The sequence below is a fragment of the Lathamus discolor genome, chromosome 5 (assembly GCF_037157495.1).
Source record: "Lathamus discolor isolate bLatDis1 chromosome 5, bLatDis1.hap1, whole genome shotgun sequence".
Taxonomy (NCBI): Eukaryota; Metazoa; Chordata; class Aves; order Psittaciformes; family Psittacidae; genus Lathamus; species Lathamus discolor.
Window position 1 is genome coordinate 110,710,283 of NC_088888.1, and position 27,466 is coordinate 110,737,748.

The window sequence follows — 27,466 nt, forward strand, 5'->3', positions numbered from 1 at the left end:
AAAAGACCGTTAAGATCATCAAGCCCAACCGTTAACCCAGCACTGCCAAGGCCAGCACTAAACCATGTCTCTGACCACCGCATCTATGTGTCTGTTAAATCCTTCCAGGGATGGCGACTCCTCCACTGCACTGGGCAGCCTGTTCCAGTGCTTGACAGCCTTTTAGGGGAAGAATTTTTTCCTCATATATAACGTAAACCCTCCCATGGAGCAACTTAAGGCTGTTTCCTCTTGTTCTATTGCTTGCTACTCGGGAGAAGAGACCGACCCCCATCTCACTACAACCTCCTGCCAGGCAGTTGTAGGGAGCGATAAGGTGCACCTGAGCCTCCTTTTCTCCAGGCTGAACACCCACTGTTCCCTCAGCCATTCCCCATCGCGTTTGTGCTCCAAACCCTTCACCAGCAACACTGCCCTTCTCTGGACCCACTCCAGCACCTCAATGTCTCTCTTGTAGTGAGGGGCCCAGAACTGAACACAGGATTTGAGGTGCGGCCTCACCAGTGCTGAGTAAAGGGGAATAATCACTGCCTCCATCCCGCTGGCCACACTATTGCTGACACAAGCCAAGGTGCCATTGCTGGCACACTGCTGGCTCAGACTTGACCAACACCCCCAAACACCGTATTCATTTTTGGATTCTTTTTGGACCTTCTCCAAAAATAATCACACATTTTTCTTCTGTGGTTTTTCTTCAGTCAACCCCATGTGGGGGTCTCCCACCACCCGCTCCCCACAAGTCAATGGGCAATGGGGGTGTCCTGGAGAGACACTCAGGGACCCCCATGCTGGATGGCAAGAGATAACCTGGGCCACCTGTACTTGATGTCAGATCTGGGGAGGGAGCGGGCAGCTCTCCATGGCTGCTGCCTGCAGCCGGGAAAACCCTCTATCAAGCTTGTATGAACAGGCCAGGCTTGAGGCAGCTCCAAACCATCTCCAGGGTATCCTATCCCACATCAAAGCGCTTTTCCGGCAGTGATGGAGCTTCTTCTTCTTCTTCTTGGGGCTCAGGGGGCCTGGCAGGCTGCCGGCGCTGTTTGCACACCCGGGCATACACAGGGACGGGGCTCCCCTCGCTGCCCGGCTCCTCCTGGGAGATGATCTCCTGCATGGAGATGCTCGGCTCGTCCATGGTGGGCAGAGACGGGGAGTCCCCCAGGGTGCTGCCGGCATTCCCAGGCTTTTTCTGCATCCCAGATTTGTACCGGATGCTTTCATAGATTCGACCATCGGGATCTGGCATAGGATCCACCATGGCTGTGCTGGTATCCCCCGGCAGAACCGGCAGCTCCCGGTGCCGCAGAAACTCCGGAGTCCTCAAAGCTGGTTCAGAGAGTGTGTGGGAATTGGGTATGCAGCCCGGCACATGCAGCCTGGGGTCCCCTGCTGTGGGTTTATCCTGCAGCTCACCAGGAGAGGGGGTGCCTGCAGGAAGGGAGGATTGCGGGTTATAAAATCATGGAAGCATGGAACAGTTTGAGTTGGAAGGGAGCTTAAAGCTCATCCAGTTCCAACCCCCCTGCTACAGGCAGGCACACCTTCCACTAGACTGGAGAGGGTACCCCCAGAGCCAGCACACTGGGGAGCATCCCTGGCTGATGCAAGGGTAAAGTAGCACCCAGTAATTAAATGTGCCCCTCTCCCACTTCCGTCCCCATTCTCTACTCTTAGTAAGCAAGATAATAAAAAGCAAAGAAAAACCAGTGCAAGCATCCCGGGTTGCTGGCGGGGCCATGCTCCCTGCCATGGGGCCAGTGCGGCGCTGGGACCTGCCACCCTCCTTCCTGCACAGCGGCTCGTGCCTTTGGTCAAATATTTATCCAAGAAGGAGGCTCTGCTCTGTGCAGGGTCTGTCAACACGGGGAGCCGGTGAGGCAGGACGCGCAGCCGGTTCGCTTGCCCCAGGGGCGAAGGAGACTCTGGAAAAGCCGTGTAACCTTGGTGTTTCTCCTCCTGCAGTAAATATGCGGGGATATGGCGGTCCCGTGTGATTTGGGGTGCCCCAGCTGTGGTCAGGGTGCGTGTGTGCAGCACAGAGGTGGGTTCAGATCTGGGCCAGAGCCCCTCGGGGCCACTGAAGCTTCCCCTACCCCATGACTCTGTCCTGGCAGAAAGCAGCCCCTGCCACCTGAGCACCCCAACATGAGCACCCCAATGTGAGCAGCCCAGTGTGACCCCCTTTGCAGGAGCACTGTGATGAACCCCAGCATCCCACCTGTGCACCCCAAGGTGTCAAGGCTTCACTGTCGGAGGTCCCTTCCCTGCCCCACTGCAGAAAAGCAGGAGAGGGCTAGGGATACCTTGCTGGGGGTGGGAATTGCAGCCAGGGGAGCCCCAGGAATAGGGTTTGGGGGTGAGCTGGTGGGGCCACCCCATGAAATACTGTGGAGCCCCCACTATAGTGCAAAGAGGAGCAGGAATTTTGTTTGAGCATCCCGAAGCTCAGCCACAGTGTGGCAAAAAGGGGAAATTACTAGTACATGAGCTGTAATCATCCTTGTTACCCAGCATGCCAAATAAAGGGTTCCTGGAGCAAACGAGAAGAGAAACGCATCTTGGCTCTGTGCAAAAGCAAATGGGCTGAACACTTAATCCAGTGGGAAGGTTTGGAGCATTAAAACATCTTTTAAAAAGCTTTTTAAAGCAATTCTCTTCCTATCAGTGCAGAGGAGGACACAGAGGAGGCCAAGGGAGTGTTCTGAAACACCTGACACGATCCTGCCAGAGGAACTGGGACTCGTGGCAGGTTTTACTGGGATACATTGCTGTAACTGGGGATTTTAGGAGCTTCTTTTGGACCATGCAGCCTCCTGCGAGCCCCTTCTCCATGGCCATAGGGCATCCTCATCTCTTCTCCATGTCAGGGAACTGAAATTAGCTGCTTGCTGCTAATGAGCTTCTCTGATTTCCCCAGTTTTGGCTGCAGTGACCCTGGCTGGGGGCTGCAGGGGTGCAGCCCCACGCATCTGCCCAAGGGCTGGCTCAAAGTCCTGCCGAGCCCCTGTGTTCCTCCAAGTTCGTCAGCTGGGCAAATCATTAACGGGGCTGGATCAGCTGGGTGAGGCTGGGCGAGAGTTGAGCCCAGGGACCTTCGACCGCTGCCCAGCATCTCAGCATGGGGATCCCCATCCTGCTGCATCCCACACCTATAGCAGGACCTGGGGAGGTGCTCCACAGGAGCGCCCACATCCCTGGGTGCTTGAGGGCCCAGGGAGCACCCGCAGCAGTGGCACCAGGGATGGCAGAGGAACACAGTCACCGTCCCCATCACGGGACCTACCTCCTGGCAGCGCTGCTCCCCTGTTGCTGGAGCTCAGCCTTGCCAGCTTCACCTGCAGCAGGAACAAGTGAGTGCTCACATATTAGCCTCCGCGGGCAGTTGTGCCTCTCCCCACAGCACTTGTGTGTCCCCCCTGGCTCTTGTGCATTCACCCAGCACTCATCCATCCTCCCCCACAGTTGTGTATCCCCCTCCGGGCACTCGTTTAACCCCCAGAGTCCTTTTGGAGCCCTCCGCAGGCACTCGTGCATTCTCCTGGTACTCGTGCATGCCCCCAGGGACTCATGCGTCCTCCTCCCAGCACTCGTGCATCCCCTCCTGGTGCTTGTGCATTCACCCAGCGCATATGCATATCCCATCCCCCCCCCCCCCCCCCCCCAGCACTTTTGCATCCTCTCCTGGCGCTTGGAGAGGATGCCAAGCACCCACTCATGCACGCCCTGGCACTCGTGTGGCAGTTACAAATGGACAGATTCTCCCTGCTTAACACAAAGCACACCCATGACAGGTCAGCACTTGGCCCTTCGATTAACCAGACATGATTTTGTAAGGATCTTCTAATCAGGAATTTCTGTCCTTGAAACAAATCATCCCAGAGAATGAAAAGAAACCTGATAAAGCCAGTGAGGAATTTTGTTCTGAACTTTGCAGTAACCTTTAGTCATTAACACGGTAAAAGCTCCCTACCAGCCCAAGCCCCAGCCCCAGAGCATGTGCGCGGTGAACGATGTGCTGTGTCTTTAAACAGAGACAAGAGAATGGAAGAGCCAATGACAGCAGACACAGAGTGGGACATACCCGGAAGACACGGGGTTTTTGCTGTTTGAAGTGTATAAAAGTGGCCAGCGGGCAGAGCGAGGGGTGAGAACTTTGCGGTTTAGCACCGAGCACCCGACTTGGTGCGGTTTGGAATTAAACCAGCTTTGTGCGTAGGCGTTTGGCACAGCAGGTACTGGGTGCTTAATTGCGGGACAACTTTTCTGGTGACCCCGATGGGACCGCACTGACTGCCTTGCACGGATCAGCCTGCTGCATGAGCGGGGAGCAGTGAGCTGAGGCGCTTCAGGTCCCCCCTGCTGCAGCTGGGCAGTAAGTGACCCAGCAGCGCAATGCCTCAGTGAGATACTGTGTAAGGAATACAAGGGACTTTGGTGAGCGGGAAACCTGTTTCCGCTTCTGGTTCTGTTTACGGTTATTCTGCATAATCGGTTGCCCAGGGAGGTTGTGAGTGCTCCATCCCTGGCAGTGTTCAAGGCCAGGTTGGATGAAGCCTTGTGTGGGATGGGGATGAACCTAGTGTGAGGTGTCCCTGCCCATGGCAGGGGGGTTGGAACTGGATGATCTTGAGGTCCTTTCCAACCTGAACTATTCTATGATTCTATGATTCTATAAACTGCTCCATAAAAAGATTGCAGCAAGAGTTCAATAAGCTTCTAATGTAGGCACAGAATCGTAAAATCAACGAGGTCGGAAAAGACCTGTGAGATCACCAAGTCCAGCCATTACCCCAGGACTGCCAAGTCCACCACTAAACCATGTCACTGGGGGCCTCATCTACATGATTTTTGATCACTTCCAGGGACGGTGACTCCACCACTTCCCTGGGCAGCCTGTTCCAGTGCCTGAGCACCCTCTCGGTGAAGAGATTTTTCCTAACATCCAGTCTAAACCTCCCCTGCGCTGCCCTGCTGCAGCTCGAGGCCGTTACCTCTTGTCCTGCCACTTGTCACTTGGGAAGGGGGTGTTGGGGCGAGAGCCCTATCCCCTTTCCCCACCGCCCCCGTTCTGCGACGGCCGCCCCTGCGCCGCGGTGAGAGGGAAGGGAAGAGAGTGCGCGAGCGCGTCCCGCAGAGAGGGAGCTGCTCTGCTGCGGACGAAACCCTGACCCAGCATCAAGTCGCCTACGAAGGAGTTAGCGCCGGGTGCCCCAGCGCCGTGCGGTACGCGTGGGGGGGAGACGGGGCCGCGCTCGCCCCCGCCTCCGGTCGCTCAGCACCGGGCCCGCCCCGCAGGAGCCGGGCAGCTCTTGCGAGCGCGGCGCCGCGCCGGCAGTACCCTGCGGGCGGGCGGCGCTCAGAGGCTTTCGGGCCCGAGCCTGCAGGTGGTAGCCTCGCACCAGCGGCTCCCCGGCCCAGCGCGCCCAGCAGGGTCTGAACCTGCGGCTCCTCTTGTGCGAGCGGGGCTCCTGTTGCAACAACGCGTCATCGCTGAGGGTAAAACTAACCGGTCTCACGGTAGCCTAAACCCTTTCATACTCACGGGAGGTGAGCAATCTAATGCTTCACAATAGGAAGAGACCATCGAAGGATCAAAAAGCGGCGTTGCTTTGGAAGCTTGGCTGCCACAAGCCACTTACGCCTGTGGTGACTTTTCTGATACCTCCTGTTTAAAACCCAAAAAGCAAAAACCAGGAGGATCACGAGTTGGTATCTGTAGGAAACCCAAGATCAAGCGAGCTTTTGCCCTTCTGCTCCGCTGGAGGTTTCTGTTCTCCCTGAGCTCACCTTGGGACACCTGCATTGCGCTTTGACGTGTGTACTGCCCAGTCAAACTCCCCAGCTGCCACGGCCCCCGGAGCAGGGCCAGAAGCGGAAGCCTCCCTCGGGGCTCTGCCCTCGGCCCCGCCAGGTACGGGACAAACGAACAGAGAGGTGGCATTTCACCAGTGCTGGGGTGCTGGCGGGCAGGTTGCCCCACACTGCTGAGCACACGCTCAGCCGCCCATTTACTCTACACCTCTCATGTCTCTTCAGAGCGCCATGCTAGAGTCGAGCTCAACAGAGCCTTCGTTCCCCACTGATTCTGCCAAGTCTGTTCCCTTGGCTGTGGTTTCACTGGGTAGGGACAGTGGAATCTTGTTCACCTCTTTGTGCACGTCACTGGTTAGATGATGAGGCATTTGGCTACCTTGACAGTCATAGTTGCTCCCACTGTTCACCTGCGCTTCGTTGAATTTCTTCATTTTGACATTCAGACCACTGGGCAGAAATCACAGCGTGTCAACCCCCACCATGGGCCTCTGCAGTGCTTTGTTTTGATTAAACGTTAGGTGAACCCATTCCAGGGCACCCGACCCTTCACAAAGGAAAGAGAACTCTCCCCAGGGCTCCCACTGGCTTCTCCAGATTGGTTGCGTCACTGCACTGGGCGCCTCTCTGGATTTGGGGATCTGAACCCGACTCCCTTTTGATCGGCTGAGGGCAATGGAGGCCATGACCTGCCCTTTTGGAGCAGTGCTCTGCTGGCACTTAGAACCGACTGACCCCTGTTCAGCTGCTCTTCACAGGGAACCCTGCTCCACTTCCGCCTTCGGAGCTCTCATTTGACTATTTGCTACTACCAAAACCTGCACCTTCAGTGCCCCCCCCCGTGCCTGCACCCCGGGCTTCGAGGTGCAGAGCAGTGGCCCTCCTGCTCATCATAGCATAGCCACCACAGGCCCTGCACTGCTGGTGACAGCCAGGTATGGGCCTGACGCTCCAGCACCATCCATTTTCAGGGCTAGTTGAAAAGATAGTACGGTATGGCTTCCCCAGCCGAAATACCCCTTGCACTCCTTTAGTGTGAATCCTGAAATACTGGAGTAAATGTGGAGGGCATCCCTAACAAAAAACACATTGAAGAGATACTGTAATCAGTGGTGGTCAGTATACAAACTGGGCAGGAGGGAGAAGAGAAAGCTCCAGGGAGACCTTAGAGCAGCTTCCAGTGCCTAAAGGGGCTGACAAGAAACCTGCAGAGGGGCTTTTGACAAGGGCCTGTAGGGACAGGACAAGGGGGAATGGCTTTAACCTGACAGAGGGGAGACTGAGATGAGCTCTTAGGCAGAAGTTGTTCCCTGTGAGGGTGGTGAGGCCCTGGCACAGGGTGCCCAGAGAAGCTGTCGCTGCCCCATCCCTGGCAGTGTTCAAGGCCAGGTTGGACAGGGCTTGGAGCAACCTGGTCTGGTGGAAGATGCCCCTGCCTGCGGCAGGCGGTTGGGACTGGATGAGATTTAAGGTCCTTTCCAACCCAAACCATTCTGTGATTCTATGATTCTGTGTTCCCTGTGCTGACACTGGAGAGCTGTCAAAGCATGCGTGACACATGGGCTGGAGGGCATATGGGGCCAGGCCACTGACCCCTCAGCCCCCATCCCACCACCTTTCCCTCCAGCGGGAGGAGCAGCCACTGACAGGCACCAGAGGACACAGTGGGGACCCTCGGGGACTCACCCCTTGGACAGGCTCAGGGTTTTCTTTTGTTTTCTGGGTGGAAGACGGACGGTTTGCCCTGCGGAAGAAGAAGAGGTCATCAGAGCTGCAGCCATCCCCAGCGATGCCTGGGTCAAGGTGGGCTCAGAGGTGACACAGCTCCCCTGTCCCTTTGTCTTGCTGCTGTTTTCTGTTCATTCACCCCTGTGTCCCCTGCCCCAGTGCTCATCCCCTCTCCACTTGACCCTGCACAGGCTGGTTGCACTCAGAGCATCCTCTAGCACAGAGCTCCCTGCTCCCCATCCCGCATGGGCATGGACAGTGACAGCCCCTCCCCACCCACGACATTTCCCTAGAGCCCACAATATCTTTGGCAAACCCTCAGGAAGAAGCCAAATTCCCCCCTTTTTTGCCCCCATCCCAACCAAACGTACCTGTGGAAGAAGGAGCAGAGGAGGAGAAGGAGCAGCAGCAAGAAGCCAGTGGTGGCCAAACCCCAGGCCACTGTGGCTGCCGACCCCACTGCCAGCACTGGAGCCATCGAGCCCCTGGCAGGGACGCAGACCTGGGGGAGAAACAAGCCCAAGTCAGGCCACTGGAGGGGGGCTGGGGTAATAACAGGGTGCACAGCACTGGATAGGGAGTGCTGGAGGGGGCTCCCATTCTCCCTTTAATATCAGGATCAAGTTTTTCAGGGATACCTAGAATCATAGAATAGTTCGGGTTGGAAAGGACCTCGAGATCATCCAGTTCCAACCCCCCTGCCATGGGCAGGGACACCTCACACTAAACCATCCAACACAAGGCTTCATCCAACCTGGAATTGAGCACCGCCAGGGATGGAGCACTCACAACCTCCCTGGGCAACCCATTCCAGTGCCTCACCACCCTAACAGGAAAGAATTTCCTCCTTATATCCAATCTAAACTTCCCCTGTTTAAGTTTTAACCCGTTACCCCTTGTCCTGTCACTACAGTCCCTGACGAAGAGTCCCTCCCCAGCATCCCTATAGCCCCCCTTCAGATGCTGGAAGGCTGCTATTAGGTCTCCACGCAGCCTTCTCTTCTCCACACTGAACAGCCCCAACTTCCTCAGCCTGTCTTCATACGGGAGGTGCTCCAGTCCCCTGATCATCCTCATGGCCCTCCTCTGGACTTGTTCCAGCAGTTCCATGTCCTTTTTATGTTGAGGACACCAAAACTGCACACAATACTCCAGGTGAGGTCTCAGGAGAGCAGACTAGAGGGGCAGGATCACCTCCTTCGCCCTGCTGGTCACGCTCCTTTTGATACAGCCCAGGATACGGTTGGCTTTCTGGGCTGCGAGCGCACACTGAAGCCGGCTCATGTTCATTTTCTCATCGACCAGCACCCCCAAGTCCTTCTCCACAGGGCCGCTCTGAATCTCACCCAGGCCTCCCGCATGGCAGGCAAGAATTCTACCACTGAACAACCAATGCAACCGATACCTCCCCATCCCTTTATTCCCCCAGGTTGCCCAGCATCATCCCACCCTGCTCTCCCTTCCCAGGAGGCAGAGGATTTTTAGCGTGACCGCAGATGCAGGAAAGCTCTATGTGTTGAACAAACGCACGGTGGTGGCACCCATGGCCCCTCTTGCTGGCAGGGTCAGGGAAGTCAAGCCCCATCCTGGCTTCTCAGAGCAGTGGCTGCTGTCATCTCTGCTGCGCAGGGCAGCAAGTGGAAAACCAGCTGGGGCCTGGGGAGTGATGCTGCTGCACCAGGCATCCCCACTGCATCTCAGGTGCCCCTGAACCCACCACCTCCCTTGGAAAAACACACTGCCAGCCTTCTCCCCCAAAATCCAGCTCCTCCGTCCTCCCAAGCCCCCTTGTTTAAAGCTTGGGGTGAACTGAGCTCCCCTGAGCCCTGCTTCTTGATGAGAGCCCGGGAAACCGAAACGCAGAACAGGCTGAGCCCGCTCTGCCGGCTGTGACTCAGCCTTCCCGGCATGACATCCCAGCCCTTGGAGCCATGCCGGGGTTTGGGCACCCCACAGTCCGGGAGCTCCACAGCCGGGATCCCCCTGGCTGGGTGTGAAGGCAGGCTGCAGCCTGGCGGTGCTTTTGCCTCTTGGACAAAATTCATTAGGGATTTATTCCTAATGGATGCTCCAGGTATCTTCCTTTAGCTGATTTGCCAGCCCTAGGACACACACTGGGTCTGGGGCACCCATGATGTCCTGCGCCACTGAGCCCTCCAACCCACCACATCCTCTGCCAACCCGCTCTGCCTCAGTTTCCCCAGCTGTGCCCTGAGACGAGCCAGACCACCCTCAGCTCAAGGTGCTTTCCTGCACCCCACCTTGCTTAGCACCTCCACCCAGGGTGGGGATGAGTTAGGGGCTGGGGTCGCCCCATGGCTCAGGAACTGCCCGTTTCCCCCCCGCCCCCGGCGAAGCCACTCACCCCACGGCAGTGCCGGGCGCAGGCGGCTCCTCTCGCTGCTCAGCTTTGGATGGGAGCGGTGGCTGGGTGGCACCCGCCGCACCCCGGCTTCCTGCTCCCGCAGGACACCCGTCAGCACCCGGGCCCGACCGAGCGTGTTTCCATGCCAGGGGACGGCTGCACCACGGGGAGGGGTCTTGCGCTCCCAGCATCCCTGAAACTCGCACCCCCGGGAAGGATCCTGCTTCGCAGGAGGTGTCCTGCACCCCCGGACCCAGCAGCTCAGGGACCTGCAACCCAGAAGGGGTTCTGGTACCCCCGGTGGGGTTCTTGTACCCCCAGAGCCAGTACTTGTGAGACTGGGAATGTGTGGAGGGGTCCTGCACCCACAGAGCCAGCACTCCCGAAACCCACAGCCCTCAGAGGGGTCCTGTACTCCCGGGAGGGGTCTTATACCCCCAGACCCCACAGCCTTGAAACCCACAGCTCCAGGAGGGGTCCCTGCACCCCCAGAGCCAGCCTTGCCACCGAGAAGAGCCCCCAGAACCAGTCTCTTCCTGCTTCTCCCAAGCTGTCCCTGGGCACCCACCTCTTGTTCAACTCCTGTCCTTTTACCCTGGATCTTGGATACTCTGGATCATCCCCCATCCTGGATCCCATCCATCCTGGATCTCCAGCTGTGCTGGATCCCTGTCTGTCCAGGATCACTCTCCATCCTGGATCTCCTCCTTATTTCACAGGGCCAGGAACAACTGGAGCAGCAGTCTGGACCGGCTGCCAAAGGATGGACAGGTGCGTGGCTGTAAACCAAAATCAATCACTGGTAAGAAATACAAATAAAATCATACATTAGTAACAAGAAATAATGCTAATACATAATAATAAACAAATGGTAATAGAATCATAGAATAGTTCGGGTTGGAAAGGACCTCAAGATCATCCAGTTCCAACCCCCCTGCCATGGACAGGGACACCTCACACTAAACCATCCCACCCAAGGCTTCATCCAACCTGGCCTTGAACACTCTCCCTGGCCTTGAATACTCTCCCCTTCCAGCCAGCATTTGCGAGCTGATGTGTGCAGAACCCCAGTAAGGGTGGCTGTCAATGGATAAGCACATGCAAAACAGGTCGAAAACCCGGTTGTAACCACAACACAGTAACTGCCTTGTCCCAGCAGAGGGAGAGGCACAGTCCTGGGCAACAAAAAAAGCCTTTTTGCCTGCAGAGATGTGGGATCGCAGCACCCCGGCCCCGCCGCGTGTCCCGGGAAGGCGGACATCACACCCGAGCGGTTCGGTGCCGCTCTGAGCCCGGGACATCATCGCCGGGATACTTGGCTTACTGCGAGCTAATCCTGAAAGGGTTCCGGCAGCAGCCGGGATTTTCTGCAGAGGGCAGCACGACCCAGGAGATGGGATGTGCTTTTCCCTCCCGCCGCCACTGAAAGATGATGAAGATTCTTCAGCAAAAAGCTCAACGGAATATTCCCTTGCTGGGAAACTCACCTGGCTGGCAAAATGGTTTGGAAAACTCGCCTTGATGAAAGGGAGATTGGTAGAAAATGACATTTTTGAGAGTAAAAACTTGGAGATTTTTTCCTTCATTATTTCCATGCTATAAATGTGCCGGGATGTGATGGGGTTTGGGGAGAAGCTGCAATGCTATGGAGCTTGGCCCAGTCTTTTGCTGGCTTTGAGCTCCTGCTCTAGAGGGACAGATTCGTGCTCCAGAACACCCAGAGACCAAAACCCAGGTGTTTTTTTCTGCACAAATGGTGAAATAACCCAAATCATCGTCAAAGAAGAGGTGTGCACCATCACCGACTGCACCGTCACCAACTGCACCATCACCGACTGCACCATCACCAACTGCATCGTCACCAACTGCACCATCACCGACTGCACCATCACCAGAGAAAGAAAGGTCCCACTGAAAACTAGGGGCTCCTTTCCACTGGCTCAAGAGCAATAAGCCCAGGGCCTGGCTACAAGAGGAGGATGCTCCAGTGTGAACATCAGCAGCTCTGCAGGTGATCTGCACCGCGGTGGCTGGAGATCTGTCTCCTCCAACAGTGTGAATTGATTCTCTGCAGCTGAAGCCGTGCAAGGGGGAGCCTGATGTGAATGTGAATAAAGGTGGACATGTTGTATGTCAATTGAATGAGCTGAGATTTGACTTTTAATTCCTACCTAAGTGATTCAGCTGCAGATGAGAGGGATTGGGGCAGTAGGGATGTCACTGAGGGGCCGGGCATGAGCTGGCCTTTCTCAGGGCAGTTTTCTAACACGTCTCAAGAGGTTCCCTGGTCTTACAGTGAGTTAAATATAAAGCTGGTATGTGCTTTTCAAGGAGAGCACTGAGCAGTTTTGGGGGGTGTGAGCATGGCCCAGCTTATTCTCCAGCCCCTCCATCTGCCCAAGTGCTATTAAATTAACTTAAGCAATCAGGAAAGCAATTAAATGAGATAGTTCAAGGGTACAAAAATCCTCACCAAAGTATTGTGCTCCAGAAGCCCAAGCTGCAGAAAGCCAGGCACCAGCTCACCACGCTCCTTGCCTGAGGATGTTGCATCCTGCAGGGTCCCAGTGGTGGTGTGAGCTTGGTCAGGTTGAAGTTCATGGGATGAGAATTGAGTGTGGGACCTCGGTGGGTACCAGTCTCCGTGCTGCTCAGCTGTGGGCTCCACTGTGAAACAGAATGGAATGAAGGGGGTGACCCAGCAGCCGGCACTGGCTCTAAGCTGACCATCGCTTTGCAAGTGTCTTGGGTGCAGAATGGGCTGCAATGGCCCTAATGTTGCTGCTTTTCCTGTGCAAAATTCACCACCCAGCTCCTGGGGGTCCTGCAGCTTCACTGCACACTAAAGCACCCTCCAAAATCCCCATTATCTGGCCAAGAGGTTTCCTTGGGCTACAAATATCCTCCGAGGAGCATCTTTGAGGATGCTCCGGTTTGGAGGAGAAAGCAAAGGAGTCCCACCATTAGCTTTGCATCCTGAGAGCACCAAGATGCTGAGTACCCAGGGGCTGGGATGAAACAGCAGCTGCCAAGACTGCAGCAAGATAGACCCAAGCCGTCGTCCTCCCAAAGCAATGGTGATGTTTGATGATTCTGTCCCTTTGTGCCCCGTAATTAAACCCTCTGTCTCCAGCAGTCATTTGTCACCCTATTTTAAGCTGGCTGGAGCTGCTTTGCCATTCTGACGTTCTTGCTTCAAAATTTAATGACTTCTGTAACATTCCAGAAGGCTGAGAAGCAGCTCCATGGTGTGCCCGCGTCTGCTCCTTCCCATTTCCTCATGACATCTCCAGGCTCCTGTGTATTCTAAAAGCAGCTTGACCAAGGGATGGACACCTGTAGCTAAAACCTCCTCCTTCGGAACTGCATTCGGAGGTTTTGGCCCATCAGTGCAACTCAGGAAAGCAATGCCACATGCGTTGAAGGGGAGTTTGTAACATTTTAATGCCTAATTATGCTGCCTGAAAGAAACCTGGTGATGTTTAAAGGTTTCTTACAAGTACCCCAGTGGTGTTGCAATGGGTTTCGATGCAGGTGGCTGCAGGGCTCAGCCAGGGTGACACCACAACACCATTTGTCTGCTGATTGCCCATCTCCAAGGGATCCCAGGAACCTTCTGGTTCACTCCGGCTCTCAGTGTTGCCCTGGCATGGGTGGCTGCTCTCTGCAGCACTGGTATTTCTCTTCACTGCTGCTTTTAGGAACAACATCAGGTGCAAAAACTACTTGAAAGCTGAAGGAATGAAAACCGTTCACCTCCTTTCTTTCCTTTTCCTGGTTGATGTATCGGATGACACGGCCCCAGCCCGCCAGGAAGCAGAGGAAACTAATTCCTAGATTTTCAAATAAGCAGGGGAGTGAAAAACATCTTTCAGAAGCCTTTTGATCATAGAACAAGGACTCTCAATATCTCTATGGTGGCACAAAGCACCCAAGGCAGCAGAGCAGCCAGTTCAGAAGCCCAGTGCCCTTGCACTTAAGCACAGGCTTAGCCTGGGGTGCAGGAAGCCCTCCAGCCCCATAGGAAACCCAATGTCCTCAGCACCTTGCCTGATCAGTCACTGTTTGGCACAGGAATGTGAGATGGGGGAGCCATGGGTGAAACCCTCTCATCCCCCCTCCTTGCCCCACCGAGAGGGGTTGTCCCATTTGATACCATTAAATACCACAAATCACAGAGGATGTCTGGGGGTTTACAGCGTTTCTTTGGACTTTTCTGAATAGGTTTCTGGCTACTTACATAAAAATAATGTAATGTACATGATTATACAGCAGTACAATAATCTTGTGTACAAAGAATATAGAAATATATATGTAGATCCATATATATGCTCTATTATATATACACCAAGCTATGTGGTGTATTATAGATGCAACCAAGCTCTATAATATGTATAATATAATAGGTTAGATACAAGGAAAAAGTTGTTCCCTGTGAGGGTGGTGAGGCCCTGACACAGGGTGCCCAGAGAAGCTGTGGCTGCCCCATCCCTGGCAGTGTTCAAGGCCAGGCTGGACGCGGCTTGGAAGTGGTCTAGTGGAAGGTGTCCCTGCCCTGTTCAACCCAAGATGTTGAAGCTCACTGTTGTAGCTATTACCACATTGAGGTGTATTTTGGGGGCATTTAGGCAACAACTGATCTCCAGCTGAGATGATGAAGCTCAGTGCTGGAGCCAGTGGCTTTGGTGATTAGTCTCATCAACTTCTCCATCATCTCCTCTGGTGTCTGGTAAGACACCATGGTCACTGTCCGAAGGAGACTCCTTGTTCCTGGAGGCCCATCCTGGACCTCCCTATGCAGGGGTGACGCTACTGACCATAATGCCAGGCATCCTTCTGAGGTCTGCACTTTCACACCTTTCCACAAATCCCAGGGTTTTGTAGCCCTGTGCAACTCCCTATAGAAGGCAGAAGCCTTGCTTTCTTCCAGTGAGGACGAGAGGAGGGAGGCAGCCAGCCAAAGGCGAGACAAGCTGAGGAACAGCATCCAGGCTAGGAGTGGGAGACCAGCTGGAAATCATTACCCCCAGGATCCAAAAGCAGCCGCAGCGCGTTGGTGAGCTCCATGTGTTGCACCGCACTTCCCACGCACATTTAAGCAGCTCCTGGGGCTGCAAGGGGCTGTGGGAAGGGGGTTCACTGTCCCCATCCATGGGACCTGGGGCTCTCCATGAAGATATCAGCAGTGCTTGGTGCAGATGCAGGGGGTGGACATCTGTGCTGTGGAGCCAAAGCATTTCAAAATCAGGTTCATGGAGGATGCGGTTGCACCATGGAGGTGCAACTGAAGATGCGCAAGGTCCCCTTGCTTCTCCTCTGGAGCTGTCATCTGTATTTCCGCTTTCAGATGTGACACTTGGACTATTTCTCTTCCTCCTGCTGCATCCATGCCAGATACATCTTTAAGCAATAGGGATCCAGTACCCATTGACTCCACCAATCCCAAATTTCAGGCAGAATGGGCAGAGGGGCATTTTTCCAAAGTAAGGCCAGGTGTTGCAGTGAGCCATTGAGCCCATTACACAGCAGAAGAGGGGACTCAATGCTCATCACAAGTGGAAGGAGAAACTGCAGAAAAAATAAATAATAAGTAAAAAAAGAGGCTTTGGCAAAGACCAAGCATTAAAGATGCAGTAGAAGAGACTTCTCTAGCTGTGAAAAGTAGGCAGTGGGATTGCACATTGCTTGGTGGCAGAACTGATGGGACCAGGACAGAGAAATCTCCAACCTGACCCTGCTGTGTGCAGGAAATCAGAGCAAAACCCACCAGCCACATCCTTACCAGTAAGAGAAACTGTCCTCTGGTTCCATCGTAAGATTAAAGCCTTAGTTTATGATGGGAAGCCAGATTTGACCTTGATTTGAAGCAGCTCCTCCAGATCTGTCATCTTGAAGGGTTTAGAGGAAATGTGATTAGTCCCCAGCCTTCAGCCAGGAACAGAAAAATGTTGCGGTCATTTAATGTATTTATTGCAATGAGGATGCAAAGTGTTTCTTTGGGCAGCAAGATGGTAGCATGTAGAATCTACCGAAGGGCAAAAGATTCCAATTCTCCTCTCATTTCCACCGTTATACATTGCCTATTACTTGGGGGCACCTTCTCCAAGAGCAGAACTGAGCTCAACTGCCATCCCTGGCTTTCACAGTGGTTGTGTAAGTTTGCAACTAATGGTATCATAGCGATATATGCAGAGTCAGCTGCAATCGCATCTCCTCAAGGTTAGTTCAGTGTTTGGGAGCCATCACAAAATTAATATGGTAGCATTAAGTGGTGTATTTTGGTATTATTCTCCTTTTTGTTTTGATCCTGAAGTGCAGAAATTGAATCTGCAGCATGGTTAAACCGAGTTAGAGCTGGCAAACAAAAAGGACTTGAAATGAAAAAGAATGGTTGGAGATGGAAGAGGGCTCATATAAGAGCCAAACAACAGCTCCAAAGGCAGATTTGACAAGAGAAGAGCAAATGAATGCATGAAACTCGAGCCTCCGAGGGAGCACAACAGCCCGAAACAATGCAGAATTGTTAAAACAGAAAGAAACAACAAAATACAACAAATAAGTTCAGAGCAGTCGGGTTTCTCGCCAAGAGCTTTTTCATATGGTTGAATATAATAAAGTGTTGGCAGAGCTCTGCTTAAAGATGATGGGATGGAGGAGAAGAAATGACAGCGAGAGGGGCACAGCGATGGGGATGGGGGGGGGCAATTGCTTAGTGTTATTCCCTGAGCAGTGCCCAGTGAAGCACCTGGGGTCCACAGGGTGCCGGCAGCACTGTTCAAAGCCATCAGGGATTGTGGTATTGATCTCAAGTGGAAAATATGCAGTGATGTGTAGCACACCCAGCCATCGGCCAGCCGGCAGGATGAAGGGAATCTTTCTTACAAAAGGAAACCAAGTGTAGCAGCGGGTTGTAACGACTGCATTCACCCGCTGATATTGCACGCGAGCTCCGCTCCACTCAGCCTGATCCCGGCTCACAGGAGGGGAGCGAGGGAAGCAGAGCTACTGCTGCAACGAGATGATTTTGGAGAGGGATAAGGCATGTTCGGCTCAATTAGGAACATCTGTCCCTCACTGCCTGCGCTGACGCCTGGTATCCCATCCCGTCTCCAAAGACTCCTGGAGAACACTATAAGCCCAAAGATTTTCACCATTTCACAGTTACATCCCTATTGCAGGCCTTTTTGCAACCAAAAAAATAGGATCAGTGAGTGGATTCTTGGCATAGCAACAGGGGCCAACGAGGGGTGTTGTATCCACAGTCCTTAATGCAGAATTCTGGGGGCAAAGTGTGAGAATCCGGCACCTACCGACCTGAAAACCAAGCATGGATTCCTGAAGGCATACATTGGGGAATGTGCCTTGTTTTCTGCAGTGGCTTCTGGAGGTGAAATGCTGGGGAGTGAGCAGACGGGGTAGGAGGAGAAGCAGCATCTCTGAGGGCATCCACTGCACTTAGAACTATAGAATCACTGAATGATTTGGGTTGGAAGAAACCTTAAGGCTCATCCAGTTCCAGCCCCCTGCCATGGGCAGGGACACCTTCCACTAGACCAGGTTGCTCCAAGCCCTGTCCAACCTGGCCTTGAACACTGCCAGGGATGGGGCAGCCACAGCTTCTCTGGGCACCCTGTGCCAGGGCCTCACCACCCTCACAGGGAAGAACTTCTGCCTAAGAGCTCATCTCAGCCTCCCCTCTGTCAGGTTAAAGCCATTCCCCCTTGTCCTGTCCCTACAGGCCCTTGTCAAAAGCCCCTCTCCAGATTTCTTGTTGGCCCTTCAGGCACTGGAAGCTGCTCTAAGGTCTCCCTGGAGCCTCCTCTTCTCCAGGCTGAACAAGCCCAGCTCTCTCAGCCTGTCTCCATAGGAGAGGTGCTCCAGCCCCCGGAGCATCTTCATGGCCCATGATGCATGTTGGGACTCTGAACAGAGCATGTTACAGCACAAAGACACTAAAGGCTAGAGTCAAATGTGTTCAAGAGGGATGGGAAACGAGTAGTACAGAAAACAGCATCTGGATGAATATTGCTGGATGTGATATTTCAGGCACCACTGGTCAGCTCTTGGCTGTTGGTAGACAGGTCTCAAGCAAGTCAAACACAGGTTGACGTGTTTGAATATGAACAATCCTAGTTTAGACCCTGGAGTTGAACACCCTCCCATCTATTTCATCTGCTCAAGAGATTGTGCAGATGTCAACATCTGGGTGGGTGCTCCTGATAGGTGCTGCTGGGACATCCAGAGTAGCAGTTCTGCCTTTCCTAGCCTCTGAACAGCAGCTATTTAACAGGATGAGCTGAAAAATAGCATCCTTCAGGCCAAGGAAATCAGAGCTGTGTAATAGTCTGCTTATCCCAGAGTCACCCCGTGCAATGTCTAGAGTGAGAGAAGAAGCCAACAGGAAACGTAATTAAAGCAAAAAGAGAGGATTTAGATCAAAATTGCCAATTTGGCTCTGATTCTCCACTTCCCCAACTGGAGAAATTCAGATCTGCAAGTCTGAGCTGGGCCATTTATCAGGATGGCTTCTCGAAAGAGCGGGGCTCCCTCTCTCTTTCTCAGGTACAACCTTGGCCAAGATAAAGCTGGAGGTTATCGGAAGCATCTCCTGGAGGTGCAACGCTTGCCCTTCAAGCACATGAATTTCTCCAGACCTGTGGACAAGGTGGTATTTTTAATTCTGCTCAGTGATGCGTTGGATTGCTTCCAATTCCTGCTCAATCAAAAGCATCTCGGGGCTGCATGGGGTTGAGCATCTTCTCAAGCAAAAGAGAAAAGCTCCTTGAGCAACCCCAGAAGTGCTAAGAGAGGGCACGTGGCAGAAAAGCTGGAGCAGGAGGCACGGTGCAGCCGGTGAAGTCTGAGACTGACAGAATGACATTATGAAGAATATTCAGTTCCAGAATGAAGCAAAAAAAGAGAAAAAAATACAGCAAAAAACTTTACTAAAGATGATAATTGCTTTTATGAGAGCTGCCAAGGAGCTGTTGGCAAGGGACTGAAAATGAGGCAGTATAAAAGAGTAAAGGGAACAGTGCAGAGAAGAGATTAATAGTGGGAGTGGTGCCTTTTCACATTTAATTCTCCTTTTAAATTTACTGTTGGAAAAGACTACAGTCGTTGATAGTGACACTTCCGAACTTGCTCTCCAAAGCAAGATTCAAAATCGCTTGCCCTTGCCACATCCTTAAGAGAAAGGTAAATAAAATTATCCCCCTTTCAACATGAGGTGAGGAAAGCGAAGCCTCGGTCAGATCCACCGGCTGAGGGAATCGGGGATCTTCAAGGATTCACACCAGTTTCCATCATCTCCCATTTTGCCCAGGAAAGCTTCCCCACCACTCTCAAAGCTCAGTGACAGGCACAATGAAGAGCCAGGAGATGAACTGAGGAAATCTAAACTCCTGCTTCATGCTATGAGCCAAACTCACACCAATTTCAGTGGAAAATGGGATCCTCTGCACACCAGCTCCCAAGGAGCCCTGTCCAACATCTGTGAACTTGTCCCAGTCATTCAGAGGGGTCCGGGGAGTAGGAAATGCTGGATCTGGGAGCAAAGCCCACTGCACGGATGTGACCTGTGGGAAAGCAGTACATTTGATTTCCCCTATACCCACTGCAGCAAAGTGCAAACATTCTGAAGGTGATCTGGTGCCAGGTGCAAATGGACGGAAAGTTGGTGGTTGCATAGGAGTCATAGGTGGGGTATGGGGTGATCAGTCCATGAAACCAATGCCTTTGAAACTCCAAAACAGGGATTCCCAGCGTGTACAGGATGTCCTGAGTGGTGTCGTGGGCATGGCAGAGATTTGGTGGGCTCTGGATGTTCCCTTGAGCTCGTGGCTGGCTTTGCTCATCTCAGGTCTAGTTCACGTGGGAAGGTGTTTGGTTCCAAGGTCCAAAATGCCTGGCTGCACCAGGAGAGGTGCCACCGCAGCCACTCCCCACACAGGCACCCCAGCACCAGCCTTTGCTGGACGGCTGTGGGTTAATGAAACAGCAAGCCCCACAATATTACCCCCCAAATGAGAAAACTCATCTAAAGACACAGCTCCACCTACCTCAGACCTCCTGAGCTCACCGGTGCCTATTTTTCACACCCCTCAGTAAAGCAGGTGCTCCAGGAAGTCTCTGTGACAGGGAATTTTCTTGGGATAAAGCATTTTGCCTCACATATTTCGAATTGCATAAACATGAAAATGAGTCCGGTTTTTATTGCCCTGTATATACCAGCAACCAGCCAAGCTCTGGTAACGGGTTCATTAGCAGCACAAAGATTCATTCATAGCCACGCAATTTCCTTTTTAGAATAAAATTTCAGGATTTTCTTGTCATTCTCCCATAGGTCACATAACTCGGAATACCACATGCCTGACGTCTTCAGTGACGATGATGGCTGCATCTTTCATCTGTTGTTTAACGGCATCTGAGTCTGCTTATCTTGTTGTTGTACCCAGCATGATGGTAGTGGAGGAGGCTAAAAGGAAAACAATTCTATCCAAAGGGAAAATCTAAAATCAGAAGTCATACAGACCGTTTCTAAGCTGCAGGATGATTCTTTTCCATTACACTAATGATTTTAAATGGAAGAGTTTTCTGGCCTAGGTATTAGCTATTAATGAAACAGCCCCATTCATCTGCAAACGTGGTGATGCTGTGCTCAATGTAGAGGATGGTGCAAGCAGATTGTACCATTCTCCCACGTTTTGCTAATCCATGCCTAGATCACTAATATAAATCAGGGCATTTCTCAGTTCTCTTTCTCCTTCTTAGCGCTCCAAGGGCCAGCTTGAGAGCTGGGGATAACTTGTACAGAATTAAGCTGACCCTGCTGACCTCCTGTTAACCATGATACGTATTTTTTAACCATGATACACATTTTTAAATCATGATACACATACCTTTTACAGGGGCCTGTAGTAATAGGACAAGGGGTAATGGCTTTAAACCAACAGAGGGTAGATTTAGACTAGATATAAGTAAGAAATTGTTCACTATCAGGGTGGTGAGGCCCTGGCACAGGGTGCCCAGAGAAGCTGTGGCTGCCCCATCCCTGGCAGTGTTCAAGGCCAGGTTGGACGGGGCTTGGAGCAACCTGCTCTAGTGGAAGGTGTCCCTGCCTGTGGCAGGGGTTGGAACTGAATGAGCTTTGAGGTCCCTTCCAACCCAAACCATTCTGTGATTCAATTATTCCATGATTAGATTATGGGGAAGGGCTGTCACAAAACTGGGGGCTCCTGCCTTGCTCCTGGCTGTCACCTTCCACCCTCCTCAGACTATCTTTACACCATCTAGAGAGATAACACCCTCCACTATTAGCGGAGAAGCCCTATTGGGGTTGTTATGCCCAGTTTGGGAGGTAGTGTTGCCTGTTCCCTGGCAGATGTAACCCAAATCTTGGAGCTCTCCAAAGGTGAGTGCAAAACCCAAAGAAGTCTTGCTTGGAGGTGCCCATGCTGATTGTTTTAGTGAAACATCAAGCTGTTTGACCTGTGAGGGTGAAGCAGAGGCTTGTGAACAAAATCTCTTGGAGATTTTACTAATGTGGTCTGAATAATAAGCAGAAATCACGCCACCATACAGCCTTCCTTTGTATTAGCCCAGCATCTCTGCTTTTGAGCTTTGTACCAGGTTTTTCTCCACCAAGGCAAAGCTCCAGCTTGCCTTTCCAGGGGATGTGGCATGCCATGGGGTGCGGACAGGTTGCTTCCTTGGGAAACAACTCCTCCTCCATCTTGCCATGGGTCACTGCATTTCCTCGTTCCTTCTCAGCATCCTTTCTCTTGCAGCACGGCTGCTGACAGAGAGGGTGTGCAATGCATGTCTGCTCGCTCGCTACCGAGTGAACTTCCTGTGGTTTTTACGAAAATGTGTATCTATTTACGGGTAATCCAGGAAGATTTTTCCTGCTTTGCCTTCTCTGTAGTTACCTGCAGAGCATCAGCTCCCCTGCAGAGAGGACCAGATGGAAACCACTGCATTTTGCCCCTCCTGCTTACGTTAATTTTGATAAGGCTGGCTATGAAATAAAGGGTTATCATTTATGAGGTGGTGCCTGCAGGTCACTGCTCCCCTCTGCCCTGGGACCTATGGTACCGGCCTTGCAGGACACCCCAGGGAGCATTCTGGGGGCTGCACTGACCCTGCCTTCAGCACAGCACCCAACAGTGTCTCCATGCAGGGCTGTGTCCTCTTCCTTCCCAGCTTGCACTTACGATTCATTGCAGACTCTTTCATCTACAGAAATCAGTGAAATTCATGGTTGCGTGGGCAAACTATCTGCTGCTAAGTCCAGCTTTCCCCAGCTCTTCTGCATGGAGCTGCAGAAACTGGAGCTTCATTTTGCACCTAAAAAATTACATTTGTCATTACAGCTGCCAAGGAAGAGTAAGAAAAATGAGAAAAAGAAGTAGGAAAGACAGACATCTTTAACAGGGGGCACAATCAGTCGCTGCAACAACTTCCCTAGGGCAGTGGTAGAGGCCCCATTGCTGGAGGTTTTCAAGGTACAGTGGGATAGGTTGCTAGATAATCTCATCTAGGCTCTTTCCCTAGATCAGGCGATCTTTCCAGGTCCCCTCCAGTCTGGGCTGTTCTACGGACCTATAACCTCCTAAGCACAAACTGTCTAAACTGAGTCCTTGCCTCTTATAATCAGCTTCTAGCAGAGCTCCAGTCAAGTATTCACAAACCACACTCTTGGCAAGCCACAATTTACATTAATTCTATACTAATATGAGGTTTGCATCAATTTAACTGTATCAGCTGTGCTAATGCCAAAGTCCTCTGTCCAGGTAAGGTCTGCTCAGCAGTGCTGATGGTCTGAAAGAGTGGCTTTGGAAAAACTTTGAATCATCCCCATTCAATTGTGCAGCCCAACAGCTCTAAACCCAACAACTCAAGTCAGTACTATCAGCCAATTTGGCGGATAACATAGTATTAACTTCGGGAAAGGAGAGAAGATTAAAGAGTTTCAGCAAAAGCAAGAAAGCTCAGTGAAAGTAGCAGAAAGCAAAGAGCTGTGTCTGAAGGAGCACTTGAAGTGCTGTGTTTCTGCAAGGAAACAAAATGGATTTGGGCATGAAAAGCTGAAAGCAGCTTTTATACAATAAGCCACCTGCTGCCAAGTTTTCTGTATCTCTTTTCACTTATCATCCATTGATTTGGATCTTAGGGATAATATTTTATCTCCTGAACCTGCTCCCAGCAATTTTATGTTTGACAAAGGTCCTACAGGCTTTGGTTGAAGAGAATCAGACCTTCCAGGAGAAAACACTGTTATTTTATGTTCTTCTAAGGCACTGTGTCAGCATACACCCATTAAACAAAGAAAAGCAATACATAGGATCACCAAGAGAAGGAAAATTGAATGTCATCTTCCTCTGACCTTCAGTTCCATCTTCAAGTTACCTGTATGTTTGGAAATGCTGCTACAATCAGGTGGTGAAGATACTGGTGCAGTCTGCCTGTGTATGCTTACAGAGGAGGTTTGAGGCAAGCCAGGCTCTCTGCCTCCCTTGCTGGCTTGTTTCCACTCAGAATTCAGCAACTGGAGAACTATTATTGGATATTTCATACATAGCAGATGGCTTTGCATTTGCTGAATCCTAAATGAAAATCACTAAGCCAGCAAGAAAATAATATTCCATTTTTCACTGTCCTTGGACTTGCTCTGGTCTCTCTGGGAAGAAAGCAGAGCTTCCCCAGGGAGGCCAGCCACACAATTCGGGAAGTGCTGTGACTACAAGAACAAAAGGGATGGAAGAAATAGTAAGTATTTCTCCGACGTGAAATGTTAGATTAATTTGTCATATGCATGGGCAGAGAGAGCGCTGCATGGCTGTAGCAGCAGTAGTTCTCTGATGTAGAAGATCAAGTACAAAGATGAGAAACCAAACCTCTAAGGGAACAGGGAGGTAGAGTTAAAAAAAAACAAGAAACCAACAAAAAGAACCTGAGACGTGCCAGGAAGAAATCCTGACACAGAGAAAAATCTCTTCCCTGAGCTATAGAGCAACATTCTGATGTCAGGATCTTAAAGCACTGTGTAAATACAAATAAAACCTTGTAATCTGGTACTTCAGTAAGTGTTGTTATCCTCAGTTCCATCAGTGAGGACACAGACACAGGCAAGCTCAGCGACTTTCTCAGACTTCCAAGTCACGTCTGCAGTGTAGCTGTGTCCGCAGTTCCCATCCACAGCTCCCAGCTCTGTCCTTCCAACACAAAACATGCCTGGCTTCTGCAAGCGGGTTCCTCAGCTCTTCACAGCAAGAAAATGCCAGGAGGCTCCTCCAAGGACAATCTCTGCCCTCCCTTGCTCAGCAAAACATGAAGAACCTCTTCACACACACACCCACCCCCCAGCATACACACACATGTAAATGGTTATGAGAATGGTTATGAGACCCAAACCCTGTAATCTTAATATAGGGAATATCCTCTACCATAACTCTCTAGCACCAGAATTTCCCAAATTATCCAAAACTGTGTTTATTAAGATGGTTTCAATGGTTGCACAAAACTCTGGGGCAAAGAGACACTTGATAGGTGGACATTTCCAATGGTACATATTATATTTTCTAGTCTATTCATAGAATTATTTAGATTGGAAAACACCTTTAAGATCACTGTGTCTAAGCATATTTAATTTTGCAGCCATCAAGGTGCACTTTCCCACATGGAGGTGTCACAAGAGTAATGGAAGTGCATCAACCTTTGCTTACACTATTTTCTCTGTCTTTTCAGCAAGGTAAACCATGCAAAATTGGCCTGCACAGAGTAAGGTTATGCTCTCTAAGAAGTCAATCAACAACTAGAAACCAGCATCCATGGCCCTTGGCAGATCTTCCCAGCAGTGGGGTTAATGGAGCCAGCTTTTCAGAAGGAGAAAGAGAATGATGTGTCACTTCCAAGAGCATCTCACCTCATCCCAGTCTGCTGTTGGTAGTGCTGCTTGATTTGTTTGCAATGGCAGAGCCAAAACCACTAATAAAACTTGCATTCAAAAAATTGAATAAAGAAGTGGAAAGTCTCCACAAAATAAAGAATCACTTTATGGTCCCTTTGGGTTTTCCTTCTTTTTGTCTTCCACTTCTTTGTGGAGAATGTTCTCCGTGAGATGAAGTTCTTTTCTGACTGACCTTTAATTCTTCTGATTTCTCACCATTTCTTTTCTCTGCTCTCTTTCACTTCTGTCCTCCTTCATGTGTCTACCAACACAGTGCCTGAATGCCTCCCAATCATTTCTGTATCCATCCTTACAACAACATCCCTATGGAAGAGAAATTCTCTTGCCACCATTTTGCAGGTGTGCAACTTGGAGGAACTGAGGCAGGGATCTGTGTCCTCTGGTGTGGAGATAACTGGTGGTGGCCTGGAAATTAGAGACTTGGCTGCACATATTTCCCTGGGAACCTGTGGGAAGACCCCAAGGGGGCACCTTGTCCAGGGGCTCTTGGCATTGAAGGTGGATGGGACAACTTGCTTAGGAAGCTTTGGTGCCACAGTCAGTGCTAAAATGGGATGGGATGGATCCAGGCATATGCAACTACTCCAGGTCATACAGAGTTTCTGCCTTTAAATGAACACACAGAATAATAGCACCATGGAATGGTTTGGATTGGAAGTAACCTTAAAGACCATCTAGTTCCAAGCCCCATGCCATGGGCAAGGACACCTTCCAGAAGAACAGGTGCTTAACACGATCTCCAGTTTCTCCTCTCCCTCCTTATTCCTACGGTTCTTCCAATCTGAGTTAATTTCTTTCTTTATCTTCCTCTCTGTTGCAGTCATTCTCTTTCAATATGGACATCACCTGCCTCTTTCTGAATTCCCATTTCCTTGTCTTTACCTTTCTCTTGCTCTCCCAGCTGTTCACCTGCACGCTTGCATCACAGCACAGCACTGGCTCCCTAAAGCCATCAGTGGAGCAACAGACAGAGAGCTGGAGTCTTGCATTGAAACTGTTGGGAAACTAAAAGCTAAGAGTAAAAATAAATAGCTGGTTTTCATCTTGATTACAAAGCTAACATCACTGCTACTTAGGGCCCTGCAGTGTGTCTAGCTGTTAAGGCATTTATTAGAAGCCTGACTGGGAGATGTGCAGTAAAGACAGGATTTGCAGGTGAGGCTTGGTTTGGCAGTGTCTAGAGAAAACACAGACATTTCTCAAAGGAAGTAATGCAAATCAAAGCAGTAACATGGTGGCAGGTTGCATTGGTAAGAACTGCAATGGAATATGCACTGGGAGAAAAACTACTCCTCAGCTTCATCCTTCAGGAAAAGGACAAGCACATCATTGTAGACAGATCTGTGAAGCACTCTGCACTGAAAGTGATTTAGAAAACAAGCAAGCAAATTCTTCAGTTACAGAAAAGATAGTATGTAGAGAGATCGTATATAGCAGCTTTGTGGAAGTTCACAGCTGCGTGTCTCTAATCCTGACTCAATCAGGGTATTGCAGAAAGGGAGGGGATTCAGAGCTGCTCACAGCAACGAGCATGATCCTCCTAACAATATTAAATAGCATGTTAGGGCAAACTGATGCTATTTCATTATGAGATGAGAACAAAAGCTGACATTTAGGCCCAAATAGGACAACTACATGATGCAAAGCTAACCACAGGCGGCTTTGGGTGACCAACTCGTAAACTAACATCATAGAAAGATTTTTTGCTGACTGCCAGTTTGTTAAGCTTTGGTTCCTCACTGTACTTGTTGCCACGCAATTTTAAGTTTACACAAGGGATACCATACTGTACAGTCTTGACTGAACCGGAAGGTGAACACTGCATGTGTTTTACCTCTTTATCTGCATTAGAGCCACTATGCACACATTTCACTCTGGGGGGTCAGCTATATGGCATGACCCCTACCAAAGGGGATGCAGAGAAACAACATAAAGATAGCTCCCATCTCCTCTGTCATGTGTCTGAGAACCATTAACTACTAGCTGGTGTCATGCACAAGTAGTTATTCCCTCAGCGGGAGCACAAGATCTTTCAGACTGCATTTAGTAGGACCTACTTGACTCCATTTTCACAGCGTGTTTCTAAATCTGTTAGTATACTGTCACCAAACTATGGAGCTTTAATATTGACTAGTCACAATGACTGATAAATCATCTGAGGTAATGCGGGTGCAGTCTGCCCAGACATACATATTCCGGCAGTCAGGTTTTGATTTCTGTTTTGTATGCATAATACCTTAGCACACATCTCTTAATAATGTGGTCCCATTTAATTTCCAGGATTGGAACTTAAATCAACCTGGACATCAGTTTTTATGTAATATATATTTATGGTGATAGGTATTTTTGAGCTAAGAGGCTGCTACTGAGAGAGCCTACTGAGCCATCAGTAGTCCCAATGGAAAATAGTTGCACATTGGAAAAAGCTTTTGTTTTTAATGCTAAAAATATTCTCCAGTTTTAATCCCTTTTTATTGTAAAATTAGTTGCTTTTGATCCTACTTATAATCCTAATATGAATTAATTAAATTTTCATTTGATTCCTCAATTTGATATTCCCGGTCATTGAACATGGTTTGTGAACATTGAAC

General features: G+C 50.8%; 1 protein-coding gene across 5 annotated transcripts in view; it reads right to left on the minus strand.

Annotated features, from left to right (window-relative positions):
* Positions 1–689: 689 nt before the first annotated feature.
* LOC136015677 (uncharacterized) overlaps positions 690–27,466 on the minus strand; it is a 35,093-nt gene continuing 8,316 nt past the window's right edge. For 2 of the 5 annotated variants that reach the window (XR_010613300.1, XR_010613301.1), the window contains one exon: positions 14,338–15,472. Coding sequence is in view for 1 of the 5 variants with exons in the window: in XM_065681930.1 (XP_065538002.1) it covers positions 950–1,428; positions 3,284–3,335; positions 7,498–7,555; positions 7,911–8,017 (696 nt within the window). In the remaining 4 variants the exon portion in view is untranslated. Of the gene's footprint in view, positions 1,429–3,283; positions 3,336–7,497; positions 7,556–7,910; positions 8,042–10,472; positions 10,684–14,337; positions 15,473–20,087; positions 20,382–23,614; positions 25,482–27,466 lie in introns of those variants that run through there. The other 3 variants (XM_065681930.1, XR_010613302.1, XR_010613303.1) reach the window with 3 other exon arrangements.